This window comes from Sprattus sprattus, assembly GCF_963457725.1.
Source record: "Sprattus sprattus genome assembly, chromosome: 7".
Lineage (NCBI taxonomy): Eukaryota > Metazoa > Chordata > Actinopteri > Clupeiformes > Clupeidae > Sprattus > Sprattus sprattus.
This window is the reverse complement of record NC_137926.1, coordinates 25,912,430-25,940,053: the sequence shown is the minus strand read 5'-3', so window position 1 is coordinate 25,940,053 and position 27,624 is coordinate 25,912,430. Positions and strand designations below refer to the sequence as shown.

General features: G+C 41.8%; 1 protein-coding gene across 1 annotated transcript in view; it reads right to left on the bottom strand.

Annotated features, from left to right (window-relative positions):
* Positions 1-27,290, bottom strand: part of syt9b (synaptotagmin IXb) — a gene marked incomplete at its 3' end in the record, with an annotated part of 27,635 nt that extends 345 nt beyond the window's left edge. Inside the window, exons 1-6 of the mRNA XM_080841669.1 lie at positions 27,134-27,290; positions 16,150-16,513; positions 15,161-15,701; positions 2,330-2,450; positions 1,889-2,060; positions 1,182-1,311 (exon numbers count right to left, since the gene is read on the bottom strand). Of these exons, the coding sequence (XP_080697795.1) occupies positions 1,182-1,311; positions 1,889-2,060; positions 2,330-2,450; positions 15,161-15,701; positions 16,150-16,513; positions 27,134-27,278 (1,473 nt within the window). The 5' untranslated portion in view covers positions 27,279-27,290. The remainder of the gene's footprint in view (positions 1-1,181; positions 1,312-1,888; positions 2,061-2,329; positions 2,451-15,160; positions 15,702-16,149; positions 16,514-27,133) is intronic.
* Positions 27,291-27,624: the final 334 nt, after the last annotated feature.

Here is a 27,624-nt window from a genome sequence, read left to right as displayed (position 1 = left end):
GACATGGCCTGTCTCGTTCACTCTGCTCCCCCGTGGCTGATGCTTCGTCCCTGCCCTCAAATCACTTGTTACTGTGTCATTCCTATGATAATCCCCTTCCTGCTTCACGGTACAGAACAGCAAACAAAAACAAAAAAACAGATACACTAATTGAATTTCCTTTATTTGTCTGGTCTCAGTCTCATTCTGTTTCATGTCATGGTTTGGGGGGCCCTAAATGAGATTTTTAAAATGCTTATGACTGGGATAACTCGGGCCTTCATTCTTTCTCACTGAGTGTCTATTGAACAAAGCATCGGCTGATTGGTTGCTGATTGAAGTGTGTGTTGGTGGAGAGACTGTAACTTTGGCCTGAGTGGTTTGAATTATGCATTATTGATGAGGACTGTCTGTGGCCTGCAGGACAGTGGTATTTCACAATGATAACTAAAACCAGTAAAGTGTGAAAAGCCTGACAATTGAGTAAAATAAAGAGAACGAAGAGAAATAAATAAAGTGCCTTCTCAGAAACTGGCCTCATGGCCTACTGTGTCTTTGAGAAAAGCAGATGTCTTATTTCTTATTTAATACACAAATAGAGTATTATTATTCACAGTAAGTAAGTCTTTTGTCTTTCTCTTCACAGATATAAAAGGACTTTTGACAAAAAAAAGAACACTGAACAACTTATCTGAAGGTTGTGAGGTTCTTTTAGCATCAAATACATAATTGACAATCAGGTTATTTAGTATTTGGTTTGCAGTGTACTGGTGTCTTCAAACAGTGTGCTAACTTTACCTAAATAACAGCCATATGACAGGAGTGTGTTTTCTGTCGTGTCAGACCTGCTTCAGTCTAAGGTCTGCTTAATGTTTCAGATAGACCTCATGGTTTCACACCATGTGTTGCCTTTGCATTGGTTCAGGTAGCGTGAATCACTTAAGTCAGTCAACTGATAACCGTGAATCTCATACCTATGGTAACACACACACACACACACACACACACACACACAAACACACACACACCCACACACACACACACACACACACGCACACACACGCACACACACACACACACACACACACACACACACACACACACACACACACACACACACACTCACTTTTAACAGTCATTTGTGACATTATAATCATGATTAAAACAAATTGCCCTTTTTTGTCCTTCTTGGTCCTTCTTACCTCCACGAGGGAATGCCAGTGGGCAATGGGCTTGCGTGGGTAGCTCAGCATCTCGTTCCAGTGGTCACGTCCCAGACTCTCCGCCTCATTGCCTACCTTGCACACGCCGATTACCTCATTGTGTCCTACCCTGTGGGTACATGTTTCAAACACACTCTTTAAAACATGTACTTCAGAAAAATAAAAAAAGAGCAAACTTGCTCCTGCTGTGCTTGATTGCTATCTTATTTATTCTCCAAAAGCAGGAACTGCATACGCTCCCCGACTCTCATCCCTTTGGATGGCTGTGAGGCCTTGTTAGTCGGAGCAATGTTGATAATGTTGGGCAGATTCATCTTCTCATTAAATATTTACTCTGAGCAACAACTAGTGACTTAAGAGCCAAGCCTCTGTGTACTTGTTTGCTTCCCAAGTCAGCTCTGCCAGTACAGTATGCAAATAAAACAAAAGAACAATAACAAGATTGATGATACTACAGTGGGTAATTAAGTCAATGATATAGTTATCCTTTACTTGTCTAATGTATTTTCCATGAATACTTTTCTGTGTTTATTTGCATCTAAAACATGTAATATTATGCCTCAACAAAAAATACTCATTCCTTTAAAACGTAATCTTTGAGCATCTATTCAACTATCTATTGTAGTGTCATACCACTCAGATCACACGACACAACTATGTGTGTGTTAGCATGGAAGTCACCTCACCGATCATAATCCATGACAGCTATTAAAAGACTTATTTGGTCAATGTTTTCTGGGGGTACATCAAAAACTATGGCTTCATTGTAGACCGGGTTAAGAGTGTTGCGCTTGGTAGATGTCTTTCTCTTCTTCAGTCTGCGCCCGCTGCACATCAAAGAAACCTTCACATAGGGATCTGATAGAGACAACACAAAGAGACCAAGAACAAACTAAGAACAAACTAAGAACAAACCAAAGCCACATTAAAAGCAATGCACCCAGTAAAACACATTGTACAAATTCACCAAATCTCAATAATCAAAGTCATTGTAATTGTTAAATTGTGGCCAATAAAAAGGCCAGACTTGGATACACTGATTACAAATGTATCTGTGAATCCTTTGTCCTGGATGCAAAGGCTTATCAGTGAGTCACATGAATGAACGTAGATCCATGCAGTCCTACCAGAGGCTCCAGTTATGTCCATGGCTTTTAGATTTCTGGCTTTTACCATGGTGACGGTGAGCCGGCCTGCCGTGGGCAAGTAGCAGAGGGAGAACATGAGGTCGCCCAGGTCCACATTGTCCTAAAGTAACAGAAATACAAAAGGAACAGCCCACAAAATTATATGGATGACAAAATCAGCAACAGATTATTGTTCTTTGACCTTAATCAATGTTGTTGTGTACCATTAAATGACCTAGTATGCCATTAAATGCAGGACAGCATAGTAATTACCATTGTGTAGGAACAAACTGATTACCTCTACTTGTAGATCAAAAAAACTTCCCAACCCCCCTCCACACAACCCCCCACCCCCACCATTAAGTAGGCTGCAAGTAGGCTCCAATCATGACTAATGTTCATTACTTTATGTAATGCTGAAGTTATATAACAACATTTATACAAGAACATTTATGTCTTTCGTATCAAGTGCTTTAGTGACCAAAGGATAGAAAAATGCACACATGTCCAATGATGTCTGTTTACCCAATTTGCTGACTATGGAAGGTGGGGTGGGGTCAGGGACGTGCACAGGAATTTTGAAGGGCAGTTGCTCTGCCCTGGAAAAAAGGGGCAACACATTATTTTTTGTCACCGCCGCTGCCACGCCCCCGTCCCCTGATTGCAAATTTGACCAATATCATTTTAAACTCTCACTAACAGCCGCTGCCATGCCCCCGTCATCTGATCCCAAATTTTGCCAATATAATTTTAAACACTCACTAACCACTGCCACGCCCCCGTCATCTGATCGCAAATTTTGCCAATATAATTTTAAACTCTCACTAACTGTTGCTGCCACGCCCCCGTCCCCTGATATGGGGAAAGGCCTGTGCATAAGTAAATGATTCAATTTCAATATTATTTACAGTATATAGCGCCAAAATAAAACAATTGTCACTTGAGTCCAGGCCCTGAACCCTGGATTGATTCCACCTTCTTCGTACTTCGTAAAAGTACGTTTTATTTGAGGCAGGCTTTAAGTTGTACATTTTTTACATAATTTTAGCATAGTATTTTAGCTTTTGAATATGACATAATCTAAAACTTAGATTAGAGACAATAGAGCTCACTCTGACAGCACTAGTTTGGCGTTCACGCCTGTAAATATGAGATGACGTCTTGGTTTGCTGTGATGGATTCCGTGGCCTCACACCAAGCCTGAGTTAGCTCAAGCAGAAACCTCAGTCCAATTATCACCTCTCTGAAAATAGAGTGTAATTATGAGGCTCAATGGTGTTTTGAGCCCTCAACTTCGACTGCCAGGCAGCGGCTGCCTGGAAGGTGGTTCCGCCCCCAAAACTCTTATCCAATCAATGTGCTTCCCACCTCCAAACCTCTGGTTCCGCCCCCAAACCTCTGGTCCAATCCAAACACTTTGAGCCCAAATTCAAACTTTCTGTATAGTGCTCTCATTCCAGCTCCAACTTCATTCTACCTCTCAGCAACGAGTGAAAGCTCCAACTTTACAAAGGTATGTAGCTAATATATTTCTATTTTAAACATGAAATGGCTAATTGTGTTTGCTTCAGGGCTGTACATGTAAGATGGGCCAGCTAATGTTATGTTTAGCATGCAATATGTTAACCATATTTAAAGATAGATTGTGCTAATCTTAGCTGTGGTAATGTCTTTTCAACCTGCTAGCTAGCTCAATCTGGTTAAAACATTAGGTAACAGTAAGCCTACAAAGTAAAATGTATTACTGTAGATTAATCACTGTATAAAATGGGCCGGCTAATGTTATCTTTACCATGCAATATGTTAACATAAAGATAGATTATGCTAATCTTAGCTGTGGTAATGTCATTTCAACCTGCTAGCTAGCTAAATCTAATTTTAGCTGTGGTAATGTTATTTCAACCTGCTAGCTAGCTAAATCTGGTTAAAACATTAGGTAACAGTAAGCCTATAAAGTAAGATTAATCACTGTAGATATGTATTTAAGTGATTAATTACTGTAGATATGTATTTTAGTGATTGTTAATGGTTAGTGGTTATCTTTCAAATGACGTTGAGCTGCTTTGGAATAAGGGTAACTCTCAGGCAGCCAATTGGTTTTAGATACCTGTGAGGCACTTGATGTTGAGACTGGTTGACTACCAGGCTGCTTACTAACACTGGGTAACTCTCAGGCAGCCAATTGGCTTTGGGTGCCTGTGAGGCACTCAATGTTGATACTGGTTGACTTCCAGGCTGCTTTGGAATAAGGGTAACTGTCAGGCAGCCAATTGGTTTTAGATACCTTTGAGGCACTTGTTGAGACTGGTTGACTTCCAGGCTGCTTACTAACACTGGGTAACTCTCAGGCAGCCAATTGGCTTTGGGTGCCTGTGAGGCACTCGATGTTGAGACTGGTTGACTTCCAGGCTGCTTTGGAATAAGGATAACTCTGAGGCAGCCACTAGTTGTTGTAATAGGCTTTTTAATAGACTTCATACAGGTGACTTTGTGACAGCCAGTGGAGAGGAATCTAGGCATGGTGGATTAACGTTATGCTTTAGACTGCTTAACACTGGCCATGTAGCCTACAGTTCAGGTCATCACAAGATAAAATAGTTTAGGATGTGTGTCTCAGGGAGTCATAGGCTTATGTTTTCATACTTTTTCCCCGTTTCAGGCAATGGAGAAGAATTGGCTGAAGTCAATCGAAGATGGCTTAAAGAAGGAAAGGGACCCTAGAATCAAGCAATCCTTTGATATTCTTGAAGGGAATATTCCTGAGGATTTTTTTGAGGAAATTAGATTTTTACCATTTTCACATTATTCTGTATCAACTTGGTTACTGTGTGTATGAGTGTTGTACTTGGCCTTGGCCTTTCAATAAAGAATACGTCACACCCCATCAGTCATGTCTCTCCTCCATCATGTGTGTCCTCTGATGATACATTTTTTAAAAATAATTAATGTAAGTTGGGGTTTCATTAACTTGTGACACTCTACTGGAATAAACCCTTATGTGAAGCTGTAGAAATAAGTGTTGAAATGTATTTATTTCATTTCAGGCCCAGCTAGCTAAATGATCAGACTAGTTAAATCAAGATGCCAAGTTCAATACACTTCCAATTCATCATGTGTTTCCTCTGATGATACATTTTTTTTAAATAATGAATGTAAGTTGGGGTTTCATTAACTTGTGACACTCTACTGGAATAAACCCTTATGTGAAGCTGTAGAAATAAGTGTTGAAATGTATTTATTTCATTTCAGGCCCAGCTAGCTAAATGATCAGACTAGTTAAATCAAGATGCCAAGTTCAATACACTTCCAATTCAATACACATACACAGTGATGTAGAACATCTAGTTATTTTATTAATTAACAACAACAAACAACAGATTTTTTTATTTTTATTGTTAATGTTTGCGATGTGTGTGTCAACACACTTTTTAAAAACGTCAACTACCACCTCTACCATTCCTGGTCCCAAGGTGAGTGTAAGGAGTCCAAAATCCTCATTTGAGCACACCTGGTTGGCGAGGTGCTGGAGCTGTTGTCTGGAGGAAAAGATAAAAACATAAATTCAGGATAAATAATGTCTATTATACCTGTCAGAGCCCAGATATAGGATGTGGAATATTGCAAATTACTTGAACTCCGTGGCTCTCCCTGTGGCCATAGTGGGGTTTAGAGCAGGCAGCATGGCCACTTCTTTAAAATCAATGGCTGCCTGAGAGTTACCCTTATTCCAAAGCAGCCTGGAAGTCAACCAGTATCAACATCGAGTGCCTCACAGGCACCCAAAGCCAATTGGCTGCCTGAGAGTTACCCAGTGTTAGTAAGCAGCCTGGAAGTCAACCAGTCTCAACAAGTGCCTCAAAGGTATCTAAAACCAATTGGCTGCCTGACAGTTACCCTTATTCCAAAGCAGCCTGGAAGTCAACCAGTATCAACATCGAGTGCCTCACAGGCACCCAAAGCCAATTGGCTGCCTGAGAGTTACCCAGTGTTAGTAAGCAGCCTGGTAGTCAACCAGTCTCAACATCAAGTGCCTCACAGGTATCTAAAACCAATTGGCTGCCTGAGAGTTACCCTTATTCCAAAGCAGCTCAACGTCATTTGAAAGATAACCACTAACCATTAACAATCACTAAAATACATATCTAGTAATTAATCACTTAAATACATATCTACAGTAATTAATCTTACTTTATAGGCTTACTGTTACCTAATGTTTTAACCAGATTTAGCTAGCTAGCAGGTTGAAATAACATTACCACAGCTAAAATTAGATTTAGCTAGCTAGCAGGTTGAAATGACATTACCACAGCTAAGATTAGCATAATCTATCTTTATGTTAACATATTGCATGGTATAGATAACATTAGCCGGCCCATTTTATACAGTGATTAATCTACAGTAATAAATCTTACTTAGTAGGCTTACTGTTACCTAATGTTTTAACCAGATTGAGCTAGCTAGTAGGTTGAAAAGACATTACCACAGCTAAGATTAGCACGATCTATCTTTAAATATGGTTAACATATTGCATGCTAAACATAACATTAGCTGGCCCATCTTACATGTACAGCCCTAAAGCAAACACAATTAGCCATTTCATGTTTAAAATAGAAATATATTAGCTACATACCTTTGTAAAGTTGGAGCTTTCACTCGTTGCTGAGAGGTGGAATGAAGTTGGAGCTGGAATGAGAGCACTATACAGAAAGTTTGAATTGGGGCTCAAAGTGTTTGGATTGGACCAGAGGTTTGGGGGCGGAACCAGAGGTTTGGAGTTGGGAAGCACATTGATTGGATAAGAGTTTTGGGGGCGGAACCACCTTCCAGGCAGCCGCTGCCTGGCAGTCGAAGTTGAGGGCTCAAAACACCATTGAGCAATTATGAGGGTGTCAGGTTTTCCATTAGAGTTCTTCTGAATCACAAACACACTCCTCAAAAGGAAAAACGACTGTCCCAAATTAATGGCCCATGTATGACAGTAAGAGAATGCGTGAGCGAAGAAGGCGACCTGTCTAAAATGTCTATCAGACCTGAATAAGTAGCCACAGCATCTGGAGACACACAGTTATGCTACAAGAATTCAGGTCTGCACTGATGCACATCACTGCTATTGATTATTCCATGGTTTTGTTTACTCGGAGTGGGCATGATGTTCATCATGCACTGTGCATTAATGGACCAGCGACTGACTGCGTTACGGGACGACATAATGGAGAGTACTGGTGGGTGCAGTTCACATATAAGTCATAAACCAGAATGCCTGTTAGAGAGCGATACACAAGAGAGGTGAACCAGTGTCAATTACTGATGTATCGTAATGGATGGCCTTCACCGGCCACAATTTCAACTCTGGTAGGATCCCAGCCCGCTGCTGTACAGAACATATGGCCAAGCCTGCCATTACAGCATCCCCTAGCCATCAATCAGGCCCTAATGACCATGAATCCCACTTTTCTGGAGAGTGGGAAGGCTAAACGCTCTTAAGTGCACGATGCTGTCCATCCCTGGGCCATCCGCAGCCCCAGGCATGAATCCCCTGTAAAGCCCAGTGACTCGGCCATCCTCCCAGGGCCTGTTTGGAGAGCTGGACGAGGTGTGAAGCCTCAGGCATAACCCCTTCTCTCCCTCTCTCTCTCTCTCCCCCCCTCTCTTTCTCTCCATCTTACCTCTTTACCCCTCACCCTTTCTCTCTCCCTCTCACTGTTTCTCCCTCGCTGCCTCTCAGTGGGAGACACCATTCATTACACATCAGCGGAAAAGGTCACCTGGGCTCTCTGCAGAGGGGCTCATTATCGGCTGCGGTCACCTCCCAGAGTCTCGCGCCTGTTGGCTCTTTTCCGGCTGCATTCATTAAGCCACCGGGGCGCCAGTGCTAGCAGTCAGCAGTGGGTGAGCTAGACTGTCTTTTTCTCTCCCTCAAGTCAAAACAAATCAGGGGTCAGTCGCACTGCCATGCCCAATGCAGTTTCAGCGTTTTGCTGATGCATTGTAAAAAATAATACCCTTTTCCTAGGGGGACTTTACTGTAAGCTTTTCATGAATCTGTGACTAAACCGGATTGTGTTTCTTCTGGTGTTACAGGGTGATCTGTGTAAAAGAGACATCGGTAGTTGATCTCCACTGATAAGCTTCTTGCTCATTAAGTGTGGACTTCCTTTCTTCTGGCTCTGCTTCTAAAACTTCAGTCCTAATTGGGTTAACATAAACAATGATCAGTGCCAGAAATGCAATTAGCATTATTTGTGCTGGAGGTCAAAAAGTCAATATTTACACATTCAAGTTCAAAATCCTCAAATTCTTAAAGCTTTACTTTTGCGGTACTTTACTAAGGTGGTAATGGGGGCAATATCTGGTGCAGTCCTACTCCTATCTTTCCTGTATGTTACTCAGCCAAACTATAGAGATAGGAAATATGCTATGATGATCATAAACACAGTATGTGATTTGATGATGCCAGAAATGTTACATTATAGGAGAGTTATATAAATGTTATTTCACATATTCAACATCGGCTCCTATAGCACTGTAGCATAAAGAAGAGCTAACAACACCAAGGTTGTGTGTTTGATATCGAGTGAGCACATATAGTGATGAAAATGTACGTGGGCACTGTATGTCAAGTTGCTTTAGATGAATGTGCAACTGTAACATTGATATGCACTAGCATAAGGAATGTGGTGGCAGTACGACCTTCCAAAATTCTGCTTAGTCTGTATAAAGGACTGGGTGCATATGAAGCTTCTTCTCATTTTCAGTGCAATTAATGCCAAAATATTCAGTGAACATTCAATTTGTCCATGCGCTACAAAAAGTAATTAGCAACAGGCAGATGAGGTCAGGTCTGCGGCTATAAAATTAAAAACCCAGAACTGGAGCATCCCTGCATGCTCCGATGGCATCCAGCTGGCATCCAGTGGATTATCAAACAGGGGGAACAATTTGTTACCAATCCCTGTTTGTTTAAACAGTCAATAGACATTCATTCATACAGTTAAGACAACCATACTGTTAGAAATGTCTATAAACACAACAGATCATTACTCTACTTTTCACTGGCTTGATTTTCCATCCAGATTGGAGGTGGCGCCACCTCAGTTTGAGCCCAATGCAAATACCACAAACACTAATGTTTTTCCTCATTAATTTTGAAGGGTATTAGAGGCGGAGTCATGAGAACAGATTCCTCTCCAACGGAATAATCCAATTACCCACTTCCATCTGCAGACTATAGGATAACAGTCGCCTCCATTCTCATAAGCACTTAAATCAAGTCAGTGGTGAAATTATGGTCACTTGTGCTCGGTCAATGAAATTACAGCAGAGCACTGAGGGCCATTGAAGAGAGAGAGTGAGAGAGAGAGAGAGAGAGAGAGAGAGAGAAAGGGATAGAGAGAGAGAGCTAGAGAGAGCAAAAGAGAGTGAGCGAGAGCAGATAGAAAGAGAGAGAGAATGAGAGAGCCAGTGAGTGAGATAGACAGAGACAGCAGATAGATAGAGAACAGCAGTCTATCTTATGTGATTATCCACCTCACGCCTTCCCCCAAGACTCCTGCAGTCCTTGAAGGGCCTCTTAATAGGCACACAGCACTGTTCCTGCCACTATGCAGACACTGAGAGCCTGATAGAGGGAGAGTGAGAGGGAGAGGGAGAGGGAGAGGGAGAGGGAGAGGGAGAGGGAGAGAGAGTCAGGACAGGATGAGGGGAAGAAGAACACATAGAGGGATGGGAGAGCTGAAGAGGCTTTCAGGAGAAGAGGGAGAGCGAATTCCCTTCATGATGTTAATGCAATCAAGCAGCGTATTAATGTTATGCAATAATGACCTGTGCATGCATCATTAAAGCTGGAAGTTTGTCTTGCTGTGACCCCCATACCACACCAAAGAGAGTACAATGGCTTGATATAATGGTGTTAACTGTAATAATAAACATGCACAATAATAAAAATGATGAATAAAAAATTGCTCAATCAGTCGCTGATTTGGTTAATGACATGTTAATGTGTTACAGTAAAGCCTGGCTGGCAAAGGCCAACCGAATATGTTTTGAATATCCTCAACTGCATGATTGCTATCTCTTCTTTGTAGGTCACCACTGATCGTTATGTTTGCAGTACTTTAGGCTGCATGACATGCATTATTTTACAGAGCATGCAAACCCTGAATGACCCAAATATTGCCTTTCATTAGACCTTTTCAAGTTGGGCCAAAACATACCATTACTCAAGAGGATCACACTGAGCACAGCTCTTGAGATATTTAAAGTGGTGGAAAATCACTATACAGCAAAGATGAGGGGAAGGAATAAGGAATTGTGTATGCTATAAGCTATATGTTTGCCAACTGTGCCTCTGCAAAAGTCAAATATGGCTTAGCTGTTCACTGAGTGTAAACCCAAATCTCTACCATTTATGTTGCTGCAATATGCAGATTATGTTATCCCCTTGTATGTATGGAAGGCATAACCAAACCCACCTCTAAACACTGACACATGCTACATGTGGCTAGCCTGTGAGCACAAGAACTTCACCTGCTCACCAGCTCCAACTCTGCAGTGGAGCTGCTCTGTTGAATAATTGGTGATGGCCAGTGGTCCATTACCTTTTGTCATAGAGAACATTGTGCCAACCTGCCTACTGCTCATTCTTGTCACCAATGCAAGTCTTTCTGTGTTATTGAATAGCATATTTGAAACCACCAGAACAAACAGGTAAAAAAGGTATTGTTCACATTTCTTAAACACACAGAGGTAGTATTTTTCAGAAAGGTTAGACATTCTTCATAATTGGAAATAAACATCTAGACATCCTTAATCTGTGTTAATGGGGCAGGAAATGACAACAATTATTAATTTTGTTGTAGTAGTAGTAGTAGGAGTAGTAATAGTAGTATCACTACAAGTGGAAGACAAATTAATTTCCTTGTAGTTTTCAGATGGGAAACTATGACATGCTACATTGTGTCACTGTATCTAACACTTTTTTTAAACTAACTTATTTTAACTTTGTCCTGCTGTGAAAGTAATGAATGTTCCTTAAACTCCTGCAGTAACAGAACATATAAACAGATTGAGAACATTTTCAAAGGAATACACAACAAAGTCATCAACCTGAAGGCATAGGAATGGAAACCTGCACATGTTTTTTCACACATGTTTAACTGTGTGAAGTTTACAGAATTCTACTGAACCATTCACAAAACTTGACTGAACAGGAACCATTCACAAAGATGAGTGGTACAATTTTGCTATTATATCCAGTGGAGTTGTTAGCACTATCTGAATCTTTGGATGTAATCCATGATTGTTGGTGGAGGTGAATCTTGACAGGCCAGCTCAGAGCTGTAAATCATCCCCCACTGACCTTTAAAGGCTTAAAGATTAAGACGGACTCAATCTGTTCCTCCAGCTGAGAGAAATGGATTGCCATTTGCATTGCATTAATTCTGCTGTGATTTATTTATAGCCGACCCTTAAATACGGCATCGGTGAGACGGCAGGAAAAAAATCACAAGTAGATGTGTTCAAAAACGATGGTGTGAACGTGCTAATTCAAAAGCGTTTCACAAGTGCCAACTCGCAAAGAATTGCCCCCCAAAGACAAGGTCCAGCTTCCCTGGAGTGGGGTTGTGCACGTATATTGCCATTACTGATCTGACCTTGGAAGCTGGGGATTATCTAGCTAATGACATCTGCAGCAAAGTGTTTTAATCAGACATACCAGAGGGCATGGGGTCAAGTGATGAGCATGTTCCATTTCATCACGCCACTCTGAATCCATTTAATAGGCCCCTTGTTAAACAGCAAGTTTTTTTAAATCGATAAATTGACCCAATGTTGCGTAAAGGAAGAAAGACACAGGGCGGTAACATTCAAGGTCTTTTTCTAGCTCTTAACTAAAAGCCTGGTGGAAGACCAGAGGCTGATAGTGCCACGTAGCGAGTGGTAGATAAATTAAGAAATTTGGGGGATAATTAAGAAAAGGTAAGGTCCAGACACCAATGAGTTCCATTCATACAACTCTTCATCTTCATCATCAGACAAATTAAATTGATCTTTTATATCTCGAGGCTTTCAATAAAAGCCTTATTGAGATAGATAGCCCCTCTCGAAGGTTGTGGGGCAATCAATTCGGTGAGAAGAGTGAGAGCAAAGGCCCTTCTTAGAGCAGCTCTTGTGCTGTTGTTTCAGGATATCATTGTGTATCCTCTCAATTAAAACGCATCGCTCCAATGTTCTCTAGAACACATGAAAAAAATCAACTATGAATTTCAACACTTTGGATGAGCAATCAAAATTGCAATTACACAGTTTGGGTCTAATTTCTGTGATAATTAGAATGCTGGACCCTTGTACGCCGCCAATCTACGACTCGTAATTTTTTCATGTTCTGACACACCTCAAGATAAATGAAACTGCCCTTTTTCTAGGTCTCAAGTTAAGTCAAAGAAATTGCTTGGCTGAATTGATCAAACCAATTATATAAAGCAAGACTGAGATGGTGAGAGAGTAGACATGAGTGGACAAATATTGTACTTCCCTCGTGCTCAACAGTAGCACCTAAATACAATACACATACAAAGTACACAAAGTATAGCAGCCAGCTGCTCAAGAGACCCTCATTGCACATACCTTATTCATATCTATGTTGCACTGTAAATTGAATGTGAGTTTACGATTTCAAAGTCACAATGGGAGACTGGAAATATAACCAGGCCTTGAGCAATAATTTATGCATGCACTGTATGGATGCTCATCCAGTGTCCATGTGTCTCTGATCCCCAGAGGTGTGGCCCAGTTATGGGGCCTGGAAGTGCCTGATGTCATTCCACTTCTTTGAAACCCACCTCTGGGTCAGAAGTGAGATCCCAAAGAACATCAGTGAACTCACTACAGGGGATCCCACAAGACTTCAACATCAACCCTCAAAAGGATATGAAGTTTGGCCTACACACCAAAGCAACAGAGTACATGTCAATGTGGCAGAGTGGTGAATTCTGATGAGCATGTTCAACTGCATCATGTGCAGTGGATTGGAGAATTCCACAGATTAGTACTGATTTATCAAAAACACACACTCAATTCTGCTTTGACTGCCAAAAGAGAACCCTACTGACAAACAGAGCTTCTCTTCTATTTGTTTACAACTGAGGATTTCCATAGCGATGCCTATGTTCAAAGAGAACTTAATCACTGGGGGTGTGGGGGAGTCAAGATAGACATGACAGTCAGAAGGTGATCTCTCTTTTTTCTCCTACATCCCAACGCTGTTGAGTAACAACAGAATTCGCCCGCATTATACTCTGCATATTCATGTCACAGCAAACCCAGTCCTGCTTTTTTGGATTTAGGTCACTTCTACACACGCTTCCTGGTGTGTGTGATCATTAAATATTCACTCCTCTCAAAGTATATTTTTATAATACTGCCTCTGAAGCACTGGGAAGATTGGGGGTGGGGGGTAGGAATGGATATGTGAGAGGAAATAACTGCACGGAAACACTTTTAGTCTAGCCCTATGAAACAATCAGAAAGCATTTGGCACGCATTTTAGGAGTGATCTTCTGCTTTTCAGCTTGGGGCCAGCAATGCTGAAGCCTGCGCAAGAAGTTTGCAGTGAATCCCATTTGCCAGCTGTGGCCAGCTGTGCATGGATAAAGGGCTGTAGTGCTATGGGCTCCCTTCCCTGCTCCATCCTCGTTTTGGCACGGTGGTTCCCGCTTGGGAAGCCATGGGGTTTGGGGATGTGAGTATAATCCATTCTGAGAGTGGTCACTAAGCACTGCCTAATTAATTAGTGGATGACAGGAGCACCGTTGTGTGGCGTCCTCTATATTTAGAGGCCTGAAATGTTGGCCTGACTGGCAGCCCACATAGGGACTGGGCTCAGGGGTTTACCTGTGCCATGCTCTGCCTGGGTCAACGTCGGTTCGGTTCGCATCCGAGTCGACCTGAAAGGAACTTATTTGAGCGTAACGCCCTCATTTCTTTGTGTTGACCACTTGAGGATGGAATTTAGCTGTCTAGATGAGACTGATGATGATGTGTGATGATGAATGTGTTTGGAGATGAGGGCTCAGGTCAGTCACAATCTGTGCTGCCATGATATATTTGGGACGACCAAGCTCAACTCTTTCATCTCAATCTGTCCTGTTGCAATCATGAAAGTGATGGCTATCTTTAACCAGATCCATTAACAGATTAAACCAGAGTCCATTAGCCTTTGGAAGTAGCGCAGTGTCTCTCAACTTTCTGTATAATGACTTGCTCCAGTGAGATTTTGGGTCTGGGCTTGTCCTTGGCTTGCTTGAGGTGGGACATTCACAAAGCTCATTTACTTTGATCAGGGGAGCAAAACTGTCCAACGGCTATCGGACACAGACTGACTGAATCAAACAGGCACCAGAACTTATCCACCCATTCTAGAATAGAGGCCAACTGCTTACAAGAAAAACTACTACTACAGTTTCCATTTTGTAAAGGGTCTTCAATTACCAATTAATAGAAATATATATTTACAAAAAAAAAAAAAACATTTGATTGTATTTGCTCCTATTCAATTAGCACGGACAATTCATTGTGAAATCAGTTATCAATTCAGTCTTGCATGTCTACCTGAGTTAATGTTTTTTTCTGGGAACTGTGTGAAAATCATGCCTGACAGCTCCATCAATAGACACAGTGTTCGCATCGATCTCCTCTGAAAATCACTGACCAGACCATGTGCATATGATAGCCCCTGACACATTCAACTCCGGCGATTCTCTGGAGTTTATCGACTGCTGACCAGTGCAAACCTCTGCGGTGAGGCGAGCGTGACAGATTAGTGTTACTCACAGAGGTGACATAGAGGATGTCCCTGCACAGCCTGGTCTCTTGCGGGAAGTCAGGCAGGTCCAGGAAGTTGTCCACCACCACCTGACCGATGAGGTCATGGCGCGTAAAGCGGTCAAAGTCATAGACGCTGAAGTGCAGCTTCCTCATGGGCAGCTCGGCATATGCGACAGGGAAGAGGAAGACCTCGTCGAACACGGGGTTCAGAGTCTTACGGTGCACCTTGGTCTGGTGCTTGGTCTTCCGCTCGGGCAGCAGGTAGATCTTCACGTAAGGGTCAGAGGTGCCAGAGAAGTCCTTGGCAGGCAGGTCCTCGGCCCGGTGGATCTTGACGATGAGCTGCTCCAGGTCGCAGTCGTATTTGATGACGAAGTGAAGCCGGCCGCAGCCGTTAGATTGGCAGTCGTCGTCTGTGTCGACGGAGCGCTGCTTGTACAGCTCGGGTTTGATCCGTCCCAAAGTTGCCAGCGACTCCTGCCTCTGGAACTGGGCCATGTTGAAGTCTGGGTTTGACAGGTTCATCTGCCTGCGGATGGAGTTATGCCTGCCAAGACAAGAATAGAAATGTTCATTTTACTTTGATCTGGGGCGGTGAATTGAATTTCTTCAATATTTAATGAATCGATAAACGACATTGAATTTTTCTAATCTGCTACACTCAGTGAATGTCTAGAAATACTGATATTTCATTTCATATTACATTTTTTGTACCACTTAGTTTCAAATGTATGAAGAACTCGATTGTCTGCTACATATGTGGTATGTTTGTACAGTGTGTCAATACAATATATATACATATATAAACACACTATATCATGTTTTTATTATATTTTTTTTTATTTTGCTACACAAAATGTGCAGGTGACCCAGGCAAGTACCAGGTGACCCAGGCTTGCTTATAGAGCAAAAGCAGTCCCAGCGGGTGGTCATTAGAGGTGCCAAGCCCCCCGTCTATAGTATGGGGTAATGAATCCAGAGAGAGCATGACTGACCGCACAGATGAGGTGGGCTCTGTGATCTGCCGCTGCACGCGCGGGAAGTGCGTGCGGTTCTCTTTGGCCTTGATCTGGGCCTCAAGGTGGATGTCGGGTGACGTGTGGCTGATTTTCATGGCCGACTCGGGGAGCAGCGGTGGCAGCGGCCCCGAGGGCTCCCTCATGCACTCCTGGCTGTAGTCCTGCTCCACTCCGTCCTCCTCGCTCAGCACCGGCTGCTGCTCGCCCTCCTTCTGGCCCGAGGGGAAGAAGCGCTCCTGCCATGGCACCCACCACAGCTTGTAGGACACGAAGACAGAGACCCCAAAAAGGGCCAGGCCACAGGTGGTAACCAGCAGAGACAGCAGACTCACTGACACATCTGTGAGGGTGGGGAGAGAGACAGAGAGGGATGAGAATACAAATGGGACATGTCATTAGGGATGATAGCTGCAGGGAAAGAGAATATTAAGTAGAGAGCAGAGCTGGATGGATGGATGGCGTGGTTTCATTTATCAATTAGTGTCCCTTGGACAGTGGACTGTAACTGCATTGTTTTGAGTAGCATAGTTTGGCTAAGGACAAAGAACAGGATGATCAATACTAATATGTAAAAGTGCATTTGACATATAACCCTTCTCATTTTAACAAAGTGATTGGGTTCCATGAAATGGCAATGACATAAATATATATCTCTGCCCCGCTTCTCCTCCCTGACATTTGCAATTGTTGTGGATTAAGTCTCAGAGATACGAGGTAATAAATAAACGACACACACGCAGGTCAGCGTAAGTCTTACTCCAGGAGCCCACGCCCTGCTTCACATGTAAATTATCTGATCAGGGATCAAGAGAAAAACAAATGGTGCACTGTTTCATATGCTGATACACCAACACTGACGCATACCAATGGACATATAACTATGAAGAATATGTCTGGTGAGATGTACACTACACTATTTACGATTGATTCTACCACCAAAATTGTCATCTGCAGTGACAGTGGCTTTTCTAACGCCAAGATGTCAGTGACTTCCCATAAATAATGTATTACAACAGCACACACACAGACAGACACACACAGAGACACACACACACACACAAACACACACACAGACAGACACACACACACACACACACACACACACACACACATACAATTACAATCACTGTGCCTTGGCTTTACGCAGACCTTTCAAGACCTTGGGACACAAGGTGGAAATATCTGCAGATATGAAAACTAATTGAATTACCACTGTTCTGATTATTTAATTATTACAATGCCCTAATTCATATGTGAAGCAAAATTAATGAATGATTTACTAACTTTAGCTGAGAGCAGCAATACACGGGACCAAACACAGCAGCAATATCAACAACTGCCTGTGGCAAAAGTGACACAACCAAACAACAACAACAAAACAAATTTCAGCTTTCAGGTGAACTCATCAATTTTATCATTTTGATTCTATCATTTTGATTCCCTCTAGAGCCTTGTGAACACTCTGGATAAAGCACAAACGACTTATGGCAACATCAGTGCCAAAGAGCTTCGGCCTAAGTTCCTGTTTAGCACTACCTGCTTCACCTGGAGATCAACGCAAAAGTCTGGGTACTCTTTGGGTGTTAAACCTTACGATTGCTGAAAGACTCCTCTACCTACTGAACCCCTGTTGCCCCAGACCACTGACGCCCCAGTAAATCAATTAATAACTGGAACAAATAGAGGAGATTGAGCAGGCAGCAAAATCGGGAGACAAATGGCAGTATAAATCTCAGGTCATGATTGCATTTCTGAGATGGGTAAATGCTTTTTAAAACGTCTTATGTCTGCACAATCTGTGTGGGTCAGGTATTCAAAAACTGTCAGTCATTTTAGAGATTCAATTAAATGTGAAGGTGGAGAGAAAGAGGATGCGTTTTTTTCAAAACAGCATAACTGTCAAGACACAAGGAATAGAATGATAAGGAAAAATGGTTCTTGACCACCTGGAGAAATTTAATTTTTTAGTTTCTTGAAGGCAAGGTGATGCCTTAAACCGAAACATGTACCTCACAAGCCAAATGTATCACATAAACACACTAGATGTGCTATGATAGAGCCTACAGTCAGAGTTGAGGCCATATTGTACAGGGTCTAAAAACTGGTAAAAAAATGTCTTAGTCCATTCCCAATCATTATTAGGTTTCATCAAAACATACCACTCCAAACTGGTCATCTGTCGCTCTAGTGCTTGACCTTTCTTTAGGACAACTGCAAAATCATCTTTGTGGAGTGCTCCATTTGAATTTTTGGGTTTAATCAACATGCACACTAACGGTTAGAAATCAAGAGCTGTTAGTCACTGAGTAAGATGCTGGCTTTGTTTGTGTGTTTTAAATATGTATCTAGGACACCTCCAATTTCATCACTGCTGTCTGTCACTTGTTTGGTTAAAAATATTTTCCCCCATTTAGGACCTATGAAGCAATGCAGTTTGTACCACTGGCCCATGGCAGAGACTTTCTTACCAGGCAATAGTCATCATGATGTTATCCTAACCACCCAGATACTGAAGTAATCTGTGAGAAACATAAATTAACTAGAGATGAGTTTCCGAAAATGCAAATGTGATTGCATTTAGAGCAGCAGCTGGCCGTTGCATACCGTAACCTTTGCAATCACGTGGATGCTAACCCTTCCCATAGGTTTCAGTCTCCTTCCACATGTTGGATGAGCAATAAATATCAACTTACAAGGCACCAATGACCCACTGACACTCTGGCACATATAAGTAGACAACATTCACTCTGCTTATACAATATGAATCAGTAGATGTTCAAAATGAGTTGTTGGTCTCACTTCATTGTGTGCAATGCACCTTATTGAGATCTAGGAGGAACTCGATCACTTAGTTCCTCTGAAAAACGTCTGTTGTCTTTGCCTTCTCTCTACAGAAAGATGGCAATCAAGACTCTTTCCATTAGTGGTACCTCGGTGTTGGACTGATATACCTGCTACCGTGCTATTCGATCCAATGCTTTTCTGATAATGACTAGTGGACTATACATTTTTAAGCTAATTGTATGGTTAATTGCCAAAATGATTAAAGAAACCTCAAACAATGTTTTGTGGCTTCCTCTGAGAAAAAGTAGTTCTTCACACAAATATAACTTTAAAGTTTCAGGTGTAGGTATGTATTACTTGTTGACTTTCAGTTACAATAACTAAACAGACTTCTTGCAGAATGATGTGAATCAGAAGCACCAAACCTGTTGCCAATGGTAGTCGTCATTCATTTTTTTTTTTAATCCAAACGTTTGGATGGCATTTTTAATAATAACGAGTTTTAATGGGCTTTTTCTAAGCCAATTTAAGACAAAAATTCTGATTTAAGGCGGCTGCTTTTTTCAGCGTTGGAGTTAATTGTTGCGCAAAATGTATGCAGTTTGTAGTTTGATAGAATGAGCCCGGTCTGCTCATATACAAAAGTTAACAGTAAACCTGCCGTTACCTTGTGGCCAGCACCATTGTAGTTACAAGCATTGACAACATGATGAGATTCTCTCGGTTTACCACCTCATCTTTGAATAATGTAACTCATAAACACATCGTTTTAAAGCCTGTCGTAGTCATTAAAAGATGTCAATAAACAAACTTTTGCGTCATGTGCTGTCTTTTTCGCCACTGGTACTGAATTGCCAACATTTGTATTTTGTGTAACACATGTATTCATAACATCAAGCCTTTCGCCCACTACACTTTCATGCTCCAATAAGTTTTTTGCCTTTGTCCTGCTGCAATAAATAGGCTTACTTAACTCAAAATAAATCTACAGTTCTGGCGTCAATTTGCTTTGCAACACGCAACACGGCTCACAAGCCTTGCAACACGGCTCTGCGTCTAAAACGAACCTTAAATCAAAACTTGTCTAAAACAAGTTCCTTGTGTAAATTACGTGCTTACGCGTTACGTCTAAAACAGAGCATAATTCGGCCTTTAAAGGCGCCTGCTTGCTTCAGCGTTGGGGTTAATTGTTCCGCAAAATTTACTCAGTGCAGTTCATGCTCCCAAAGGTTGCGCGTGTTGTCATGAGCCTGCCATTTGCTTGGCAGATAGAAAGCTGTTTCCCTAACAGAAAGGCTGAAGCTTGAAGTACTTTTCAAACCTTTGCTTGGGTAGCACTGTTAAACTGAGCAGACATGCAGACTACATTTTAGTAATCTCATCGCGTAACATTCGTTTTCTAAAAACAATCACATAGTATTGCATGTTTTACTGTGGTAGAAAATACGTTAGCTTAATGCTAACGTATATGGGGAATCCTATAGAGACTGCGCTAGGTATTAGCATCAATTAATTCATGTTAATGTTTTTGTATGAGCCTGACATTTGCTCTGCAGATAGATAACAGGTTCCCTAACAGAAAGTCTGAAGCTTGAAGTTCTTTTCAAACCTTTACTTGGGAAGCACTTTAAAACTGAGTAGACATGCAGAATATTTTAGTAACCTCATCTCGTAACATTCGTTGATAGAATGCAGGCTGCGAGGCTCGCGTAAGACCTTACGTAAAAAGACGTGAAAAGTCGCGCAAGGGTCGCGCAAGGGGCTTACGTCCCCAAGCAAAAATCAGCCTTAAAGGCTGATTTAAGGCCCTTGCATGCTTCTAGGGAGCATGAATTGCTAGGTGCTTACGCGTTGCGTTGGGGGTGTTGCCAAGCAATTCACACCCACAACAATAGGCTTGCGTAAAATGACGCAAGTCTAGAAAATGGGGCCGACGCACGCAAGACGTGAAAAGTCGCGCAAGGGGCTTGCGTGGCCTCTTGCGCTTGCGCTTACGTCTCTGAGCATAAATCAGCCTTTATGGTCAGTTACGTAAGCGTAAGCGCAAGCGCAAGAGGCCACGTAAGCCCCTTGCGCGACCCTTGCGCGACTTTTCACGTCTTGCGTGCGTCGGCCCCTTTTTCTAGACTTGCGTCATTTTACGGAAGCCTATTGTTCTGGGTGTGAATTGCTTGGCAACACCCCCAACGCAACGCGTAAGCACCTAGCAATTCATGCTCCCTTTAGAAGCATGCAAGGGCCTTAAATCAGCCTTTATTCTATGTAGCGAACAGCTAAGTTATGTTACCACGTTAGCTGTTGGCTGGAGCTACTTGACTTTCTAGTTATCATAGATATGAAGTTTCCCTTTCACTACGGTGACCACTTGTCCGGATTCTGTCTAGACAGTTTGGCTTCCGAGCCACATGTCTGGACCTAGGCTGAGTGGTCTCTTTTTAGGAAATTTGTCCTCCTTTTTGCTGTTTAGTGTTTCCTCATTAATTTCAATGGGGAAAAAAGGATGAAAAATGTGGAAAACAAAAGAGCGACTGAGGGGATTACAAACATTTACAACAGCATTGCATGGGACCAGGACAGTGTTGGAACGTTGTCGATATCTCAAAAGCTTTAGGAGCAGAAGCGACATAAAAAAACAGGTGGAATAAAAAAGAGAAGAAAACTTAAGAAGGGCAGTAGTGACTTCTAGAGTCACTAATAAAACTTGAGAAGAACAATACGTTTGAGCAATCCTATTATTTTAAGGGAATTCGGAGAGCACAGACCTCCACGAAAGCCGAATGCCCTATCACAATTTTAAAGACAGTGAAAATAAATTCCTAGAGTGGCCCTTGATCCGCATCTGCATGGAAATGTAATGGGCTCTTCCTCAGCTCACGCTCCACCCCTCCACCAACTTGCATGAATCCTGCTGACAAAAACTAACAAACGGTAAAGAAAACATCTCTTCCTTAGCAGAGGTAATAATAGTATATGTCCCAATAGACCATTCCCAGTAACTGTGTATTCCACCATAGTTCAGAGGAATGTCTCAAGTACGACGGCATCTCATGCATATTTATGCACTTCTGTAGATAAAGAGGACTGACCAGTGTTTGATATTTTCACAATTCCACAGAATAAAAGACATTTATTATTATCCATTGCATTTTTATAGTACAGTTGCAGTGAGTCCTCAGTAATCTGAATACAACAGGAAAACCAGATAATGCTAACAAAGTTTTCAAAGCTGCACTGATGGTTTTGTATAGTCAGGCAAAATGTGTTTGGCTAATGAAAGCACAGCATATATACACAGCTCCTGGAGACATTAAGATGATGTGTTCACTGCAGTTTTGATGAAATTATTTATTTTATAAATTGTTCATGCAGTGTTGAGGTTTTGTAAATCTTGAAGATCTTGTATAGCACTCATTATTTTCAAATTGATTGTTATTTTCTTAATATATATTAAATATTCTTCTATTCTTATTACGTATTTTGCCAGTTCTTACACATTTGTGGTGTTTGATTATCTTTATAAACTTGTTTAAAACAAATATTTACTCTCTCTCTGAATGGTAATTGTCATTTTCAGTAGTACATGAACCATACACATGATTCCAGAGAGATCCATAATGTTGAATTCAAAATCTATGCTGAATTTTACAATTAACTATTGCTGATTTGCACAACATTATATATATAATAGCTGGGTTACCAGAGACCTGGACTTTTCTATCTTTGTTTTTGTCTCACAGCAAATATAAACCTTGGCCACTGCCATTTTGCTTTCGAATAATGGCGTAGTATCTTCCCAGACCTAATTCTACTAATGGCCTCGCTTCCAAGACCAAAATTGTATCTCGCTTGAACCTGTAAGCCTGAGCCTTTCCCTGGGCCGTTACAGAATCGATGTTCCGCCTCCATAATGACCGAACCAGTGTTATTAACATTTTAACATTTAAAGGTGCAATATTGTCTGGGAAGTCCCGCCCCTCTTCTTCCGGCCAATTTGATTTTGCCTTCAGAGTCAGTCTGGCAAAGTGTTTATACCAGGTTAGTTGGGAATTGTAAGGATCCTTGAAGCCAATCACAAACTGGCTATTGGCTACCTGGCGCGCCATTGGCGGATTTAAACTTACCACGACTACGTAACAAAAGCGACAGCAAAGAGAGTTTGAAAACATTGGACATGGAGGCCGCCGAAGCACAGCAAAACTTCGATACTGCTCTCGTGGCTGTTTTGGATGATTTCAAAGGCAAGTTCTCTTTGAAAACAGAACAGAAACTTGCCCTGGAACAATTCATACTCATACAGAAAAAATATGTGTTTGCTTTATTACTGATCGTTGTATCGTTGTATAGTATCGTTGGTCTGATTGGTTAAAGGAGTGTCCAATGGACCCTTCCGCAAACTCCGCCCCCCTTAGCAATGGTTGCTATATCAGTCAAGCATTCACGTTTCCCAGGTTCTTAGCATTGGTATGAATGGCGTGGCAACATGTTTTCAACCGTGTCAATTTCAGCTCTACCCAAAGAAATCACAAGCATTTTTTTGAAAAACGGCAAGATCTCAGATCGAAGCAGGCAAAACGGTCTGCAATATACTTATATAGGCTACAACCACGACATTACATAACGTGTTTGTAGACAGACAAATGCTAAGGCTAACAGGTTCATTCCAGCCATGTTTATGTGTTCTATTATCTACACAGTCGCCGCTACGCAAACATGTAACGTGGTAAAAACTGAATCGTATTTTAAGCAAGGGTTTTCTCACGTTTTCGGTGCAGTGGGCAGATTTTAGCGACATAGCTTCTTGGAACAAACGTAGGTGCTTCTGTTTACGTTGCTTATATTCAGCTGATGGGGGGGTCGTCCACATTGTTTGATCCACAGCAGGCATTTCTCTCTCTGGGTCTTGGGTTTCGGGAAGGGATAAAATGTTATCCCTCCCTCCAGCCTTTTTGGATATCGGCTGTCAGAATTACACACTCCATAAGCGCAACGTTTCATTTTCTCTTCTCGAGCAGACGTCTCTCTCATTGACTTCCATTCATCAAAATGGCTCGCTTGACTGAGGTCCCGAGCTTAGTAACCGTTGCTATGCTATGATTGATCAGTTACCGTTTTGGGGAGTGGTCGCGGAAGGGTCAATTACGTGACTTAAGTGGACCGCCATTGTGTAGTTCGCCAGACTAACTTAGCAAATGAAATGCAGTGAAGGGGGCGGGGAATTCCCAGACAAGGTGCAATACACAATATGGCCAAAACTGTCTTTGATAGAAAACGGTGAAAAGCAACAGTCAGGTATTTCACAAGAATTTACCAGCAAACACCTCTTTTACTTCAGTGATAGAGATGCAAAAAATAACATTTCTTCTGTAGACCTGTTTACTAAACTAAGTTTAGAATGACTTTGCTTATTTTGTTTGATAAAACGTTCTTATTCACTTTTTTGTTTGACATTTTAAGGATATGCGATAATCTATATCTGTATGTGTATTTGTTATTCTGCATATTCATTTACTCATTTACTGTTGTTTTGTTATTTGTTTTGTTTTTCATCAAAAACTTGTCTGACTTCTAAAAGAAACTTCAATGCATCAGCTTGTTTAATTTTTTATTTTAGTTCTGCTGTTGAGCACTTCCTTTATCTCTGGAGACACCAAAGTGACACCTCCATACATGATATTAAGTGTGTATGATCCGGTCAGTCACCATCATTGTTTTGAATGCTCTCTTTTAAGATATACTCTCAAATGAAGAAAACATCTGTAGGCCCTGAACAATTTCAGACAGACATGAAATACCATCTAGAATCATAAGACACACACTCTTGAAAGTGGAAGCCTCAAGGCTAACCAGGACTTAAAAAAAGATGTGCACTACAGAACATCTCCAAGAGAATATCTTTTGATGAAAATCTAGGTCTGTACTGAACAACAAACGAAAGGCATTTGGCTCAAGGTTCCTGTATGATTAAAGAAACAGTTTCAGAGCATTTTGATATTGATTTTCAGAAAAGAATGAAGATGGCAGGACCAGTTTGCCTTCTGCCAAAGGTGGGGAGTAATTGAAAAGTTCATGAGTCATGTCTCAAGTCTCAGACCCTTTCCCTCTTTTCTCAAACATCACCTAAGAACAGTGGCCTCAGGTCTTTCACATTAAATGACTTATCAAGACCAGTTATGCACAAAATACATTATTTTAAGACTGAATATGTACAATTCATGAGGCTTGGCATATGGACTGCTGCCTCCACGGCTGAAAGACCTCATCCTCCCAGCTTGGTTCCTAGTAAAATACAAGAGAGCTCTCACGTTCATCGGACCTTAATGTATACAGAGAAGAGCAGGCAGTAAAAAGTCTGGTAGTTCACTACAGGCCTGCTGGAGAGACATGGGCATCCATACCAAACAGCAAACTTGTTATAATGTATGTACTGTACTTGGCTTGACTAAAACCAATCTACACATCCACAACATATTGAAGCATTTACAAGAATTCAGGACAATGGACTTTTTGCAAGGCGTAGAAAAGTAGTCCTTCTACTAATCATACTGGGAGGAAATGATAGAATGAACTCATCAGGCCTAAAGTCAATCCCATTTTTGCAGCAGCAGTGACAAGGACCAAAAATGTTAATGTCTTTGACTTGCACTCAAGCACCCAATTATTACGTTCTCAAATCAAATGCCTGGGCAGGACTCCGTCCTAGAAGCAGTCTAATGCCTCTCAATTTCTGCCATGCCAGTGATACAACATGCTATAATACCCTCGCTTAACGTTACTATTCTTCGATATCTTGACCTCTAACTCTCTTTTCACACTATCCAAAAATCCACTCATCAATGTATCGGTCTACTATAGATACCCCATATCTATCTATCTATATCTATCTGTGTGTGTGTGTGTGTGTGCATGAGGGCACACATATGATTAACCTCTGACAGAGTGACTCTCCCATGAGTTTCATTATGGAAGTCTCTCCACCATAAATTCTCTTGTGTTATGCGCGGTGGACCTTCTCACCCAGCAAGTGGGCGCGCCTGAAAGGAAACGCCTATCATCTATAGAAAGGGCAGTCTCAGCTGTTGGCTTTCATTAAAGCCTAGTTTAATATCTCTTGGGGGACAGGCTCAACAATCATGGTTCAATACACCCTCAGCAGCTAAGCACAGCGTATGTCAATAACAGAGAGGTTGCAAGGGACTCTGTCCATTTGTAGGCAGCACAGAGAGGGTGGGGCTGATACTCTTCTCCAGTGTCTCCCGTAAAGCTCCATTATCAAGCAGAGAGAGGGGGGCAGGAGGGCTGGGGCTGTGGGGAGATGTTTATGTTACACGGTACACCATCATTTCACATAGTGAACTCGAGCAGGCTCTATAAAAAGTTGTTGGATACAGTAGAAGCAGTCAGCTCTTATTAGCCCATGCGGCTTGGGATGAGCACTGGTCCTGAAAAGGGCCTCTGCTATTATCACAGTTGGTTTACTTGTCAATTATCATCATCTTGAGAATGCAATTCACCTACTGATATCTTTGTTGAGCTAAGCCAACTATGGAGAAGAAAGCAAAACCATTCAGGAGAAGCGTTGTGTAAGAGGCAACACCTTAGGATTCTTCCATTGGTACTCACGGGGGTTGGTTTTGAAAGATTTCAGAGAGATCAGAAATAGTACAGTCCTACACAGCATGTATTCACATTACTACAGCATATATAATAAATAGTCCTACAGAATATCTGACTTTCTGACTAATGTGGGGAAAATGTTATGTGAATTGAACAACCACTTGTTCAGGAGCTTATGGTTAAATTGAGTTTAAAGGTTATTGCATCGCCTCCCTTTTGGCTGCAGTAACTTTACTAAATAGTTTTAATGCATCTTCACTGCACTGGCACATAATACAGATACCTTACAAGATCTGCTGATCGTTGGGTGGGGCTGTCGCCCACCCACCCTGACAGATAAAAAGACTAATTCGACATGTTCTACCTGAAACGTGGACGATTTAAAAATACACGTCACTGTCGAATAATACATTGGCACTTTTACATATTAGACAAGACTTATTTGCAAAACTGTTGAATGATTATCTAAACAACTAGATTTGTTATTAAAGTTGTAAAACTCGCTGATTTCAATTCTGAAGACAAGTCTGATTAAATCATACGAATGCGCTCATGTCGTTACCTGACTCAGTTTGAGGTCTTGCAAGATCTCGGAAATAATAGACGAAATCCAAACAGTTATCGTTTTGCACTTCCCCCTTTGAGCAAAGATCCGACAGCAGTTCCAGCGCCTTTCGACAGATCTCATCCTCTCTGTCTGCAGGCATTTCCCCCCAGCATCCTTCTGGATTGACGGGGTCCTGGGCGGCTCCACACCTCTCCGCTCGCTTATCTGAACAGTGATACCCGGCACTTTGCAACTCCACGCATGCCAAAGCGCTCTAAGCATCAGCCGAGTCGTGCCGAAAATTATTACTGGTTAAAGTATTTCTTAGTTTTGCTGTAAAAAGGAAACTTGTTAATGTTTTCCAGTGAAGTGCAACTGGTGAACCTGCCGGTCCCTCTCCGCATCCGTCCAGAATATTGTTAGTGCTGGAACTGAATGGTAGACTGGCGCTCATGAATGGATAGCTCCGACTGCACTCTCTTGTTTCTCAATGTAAACGCAATCCA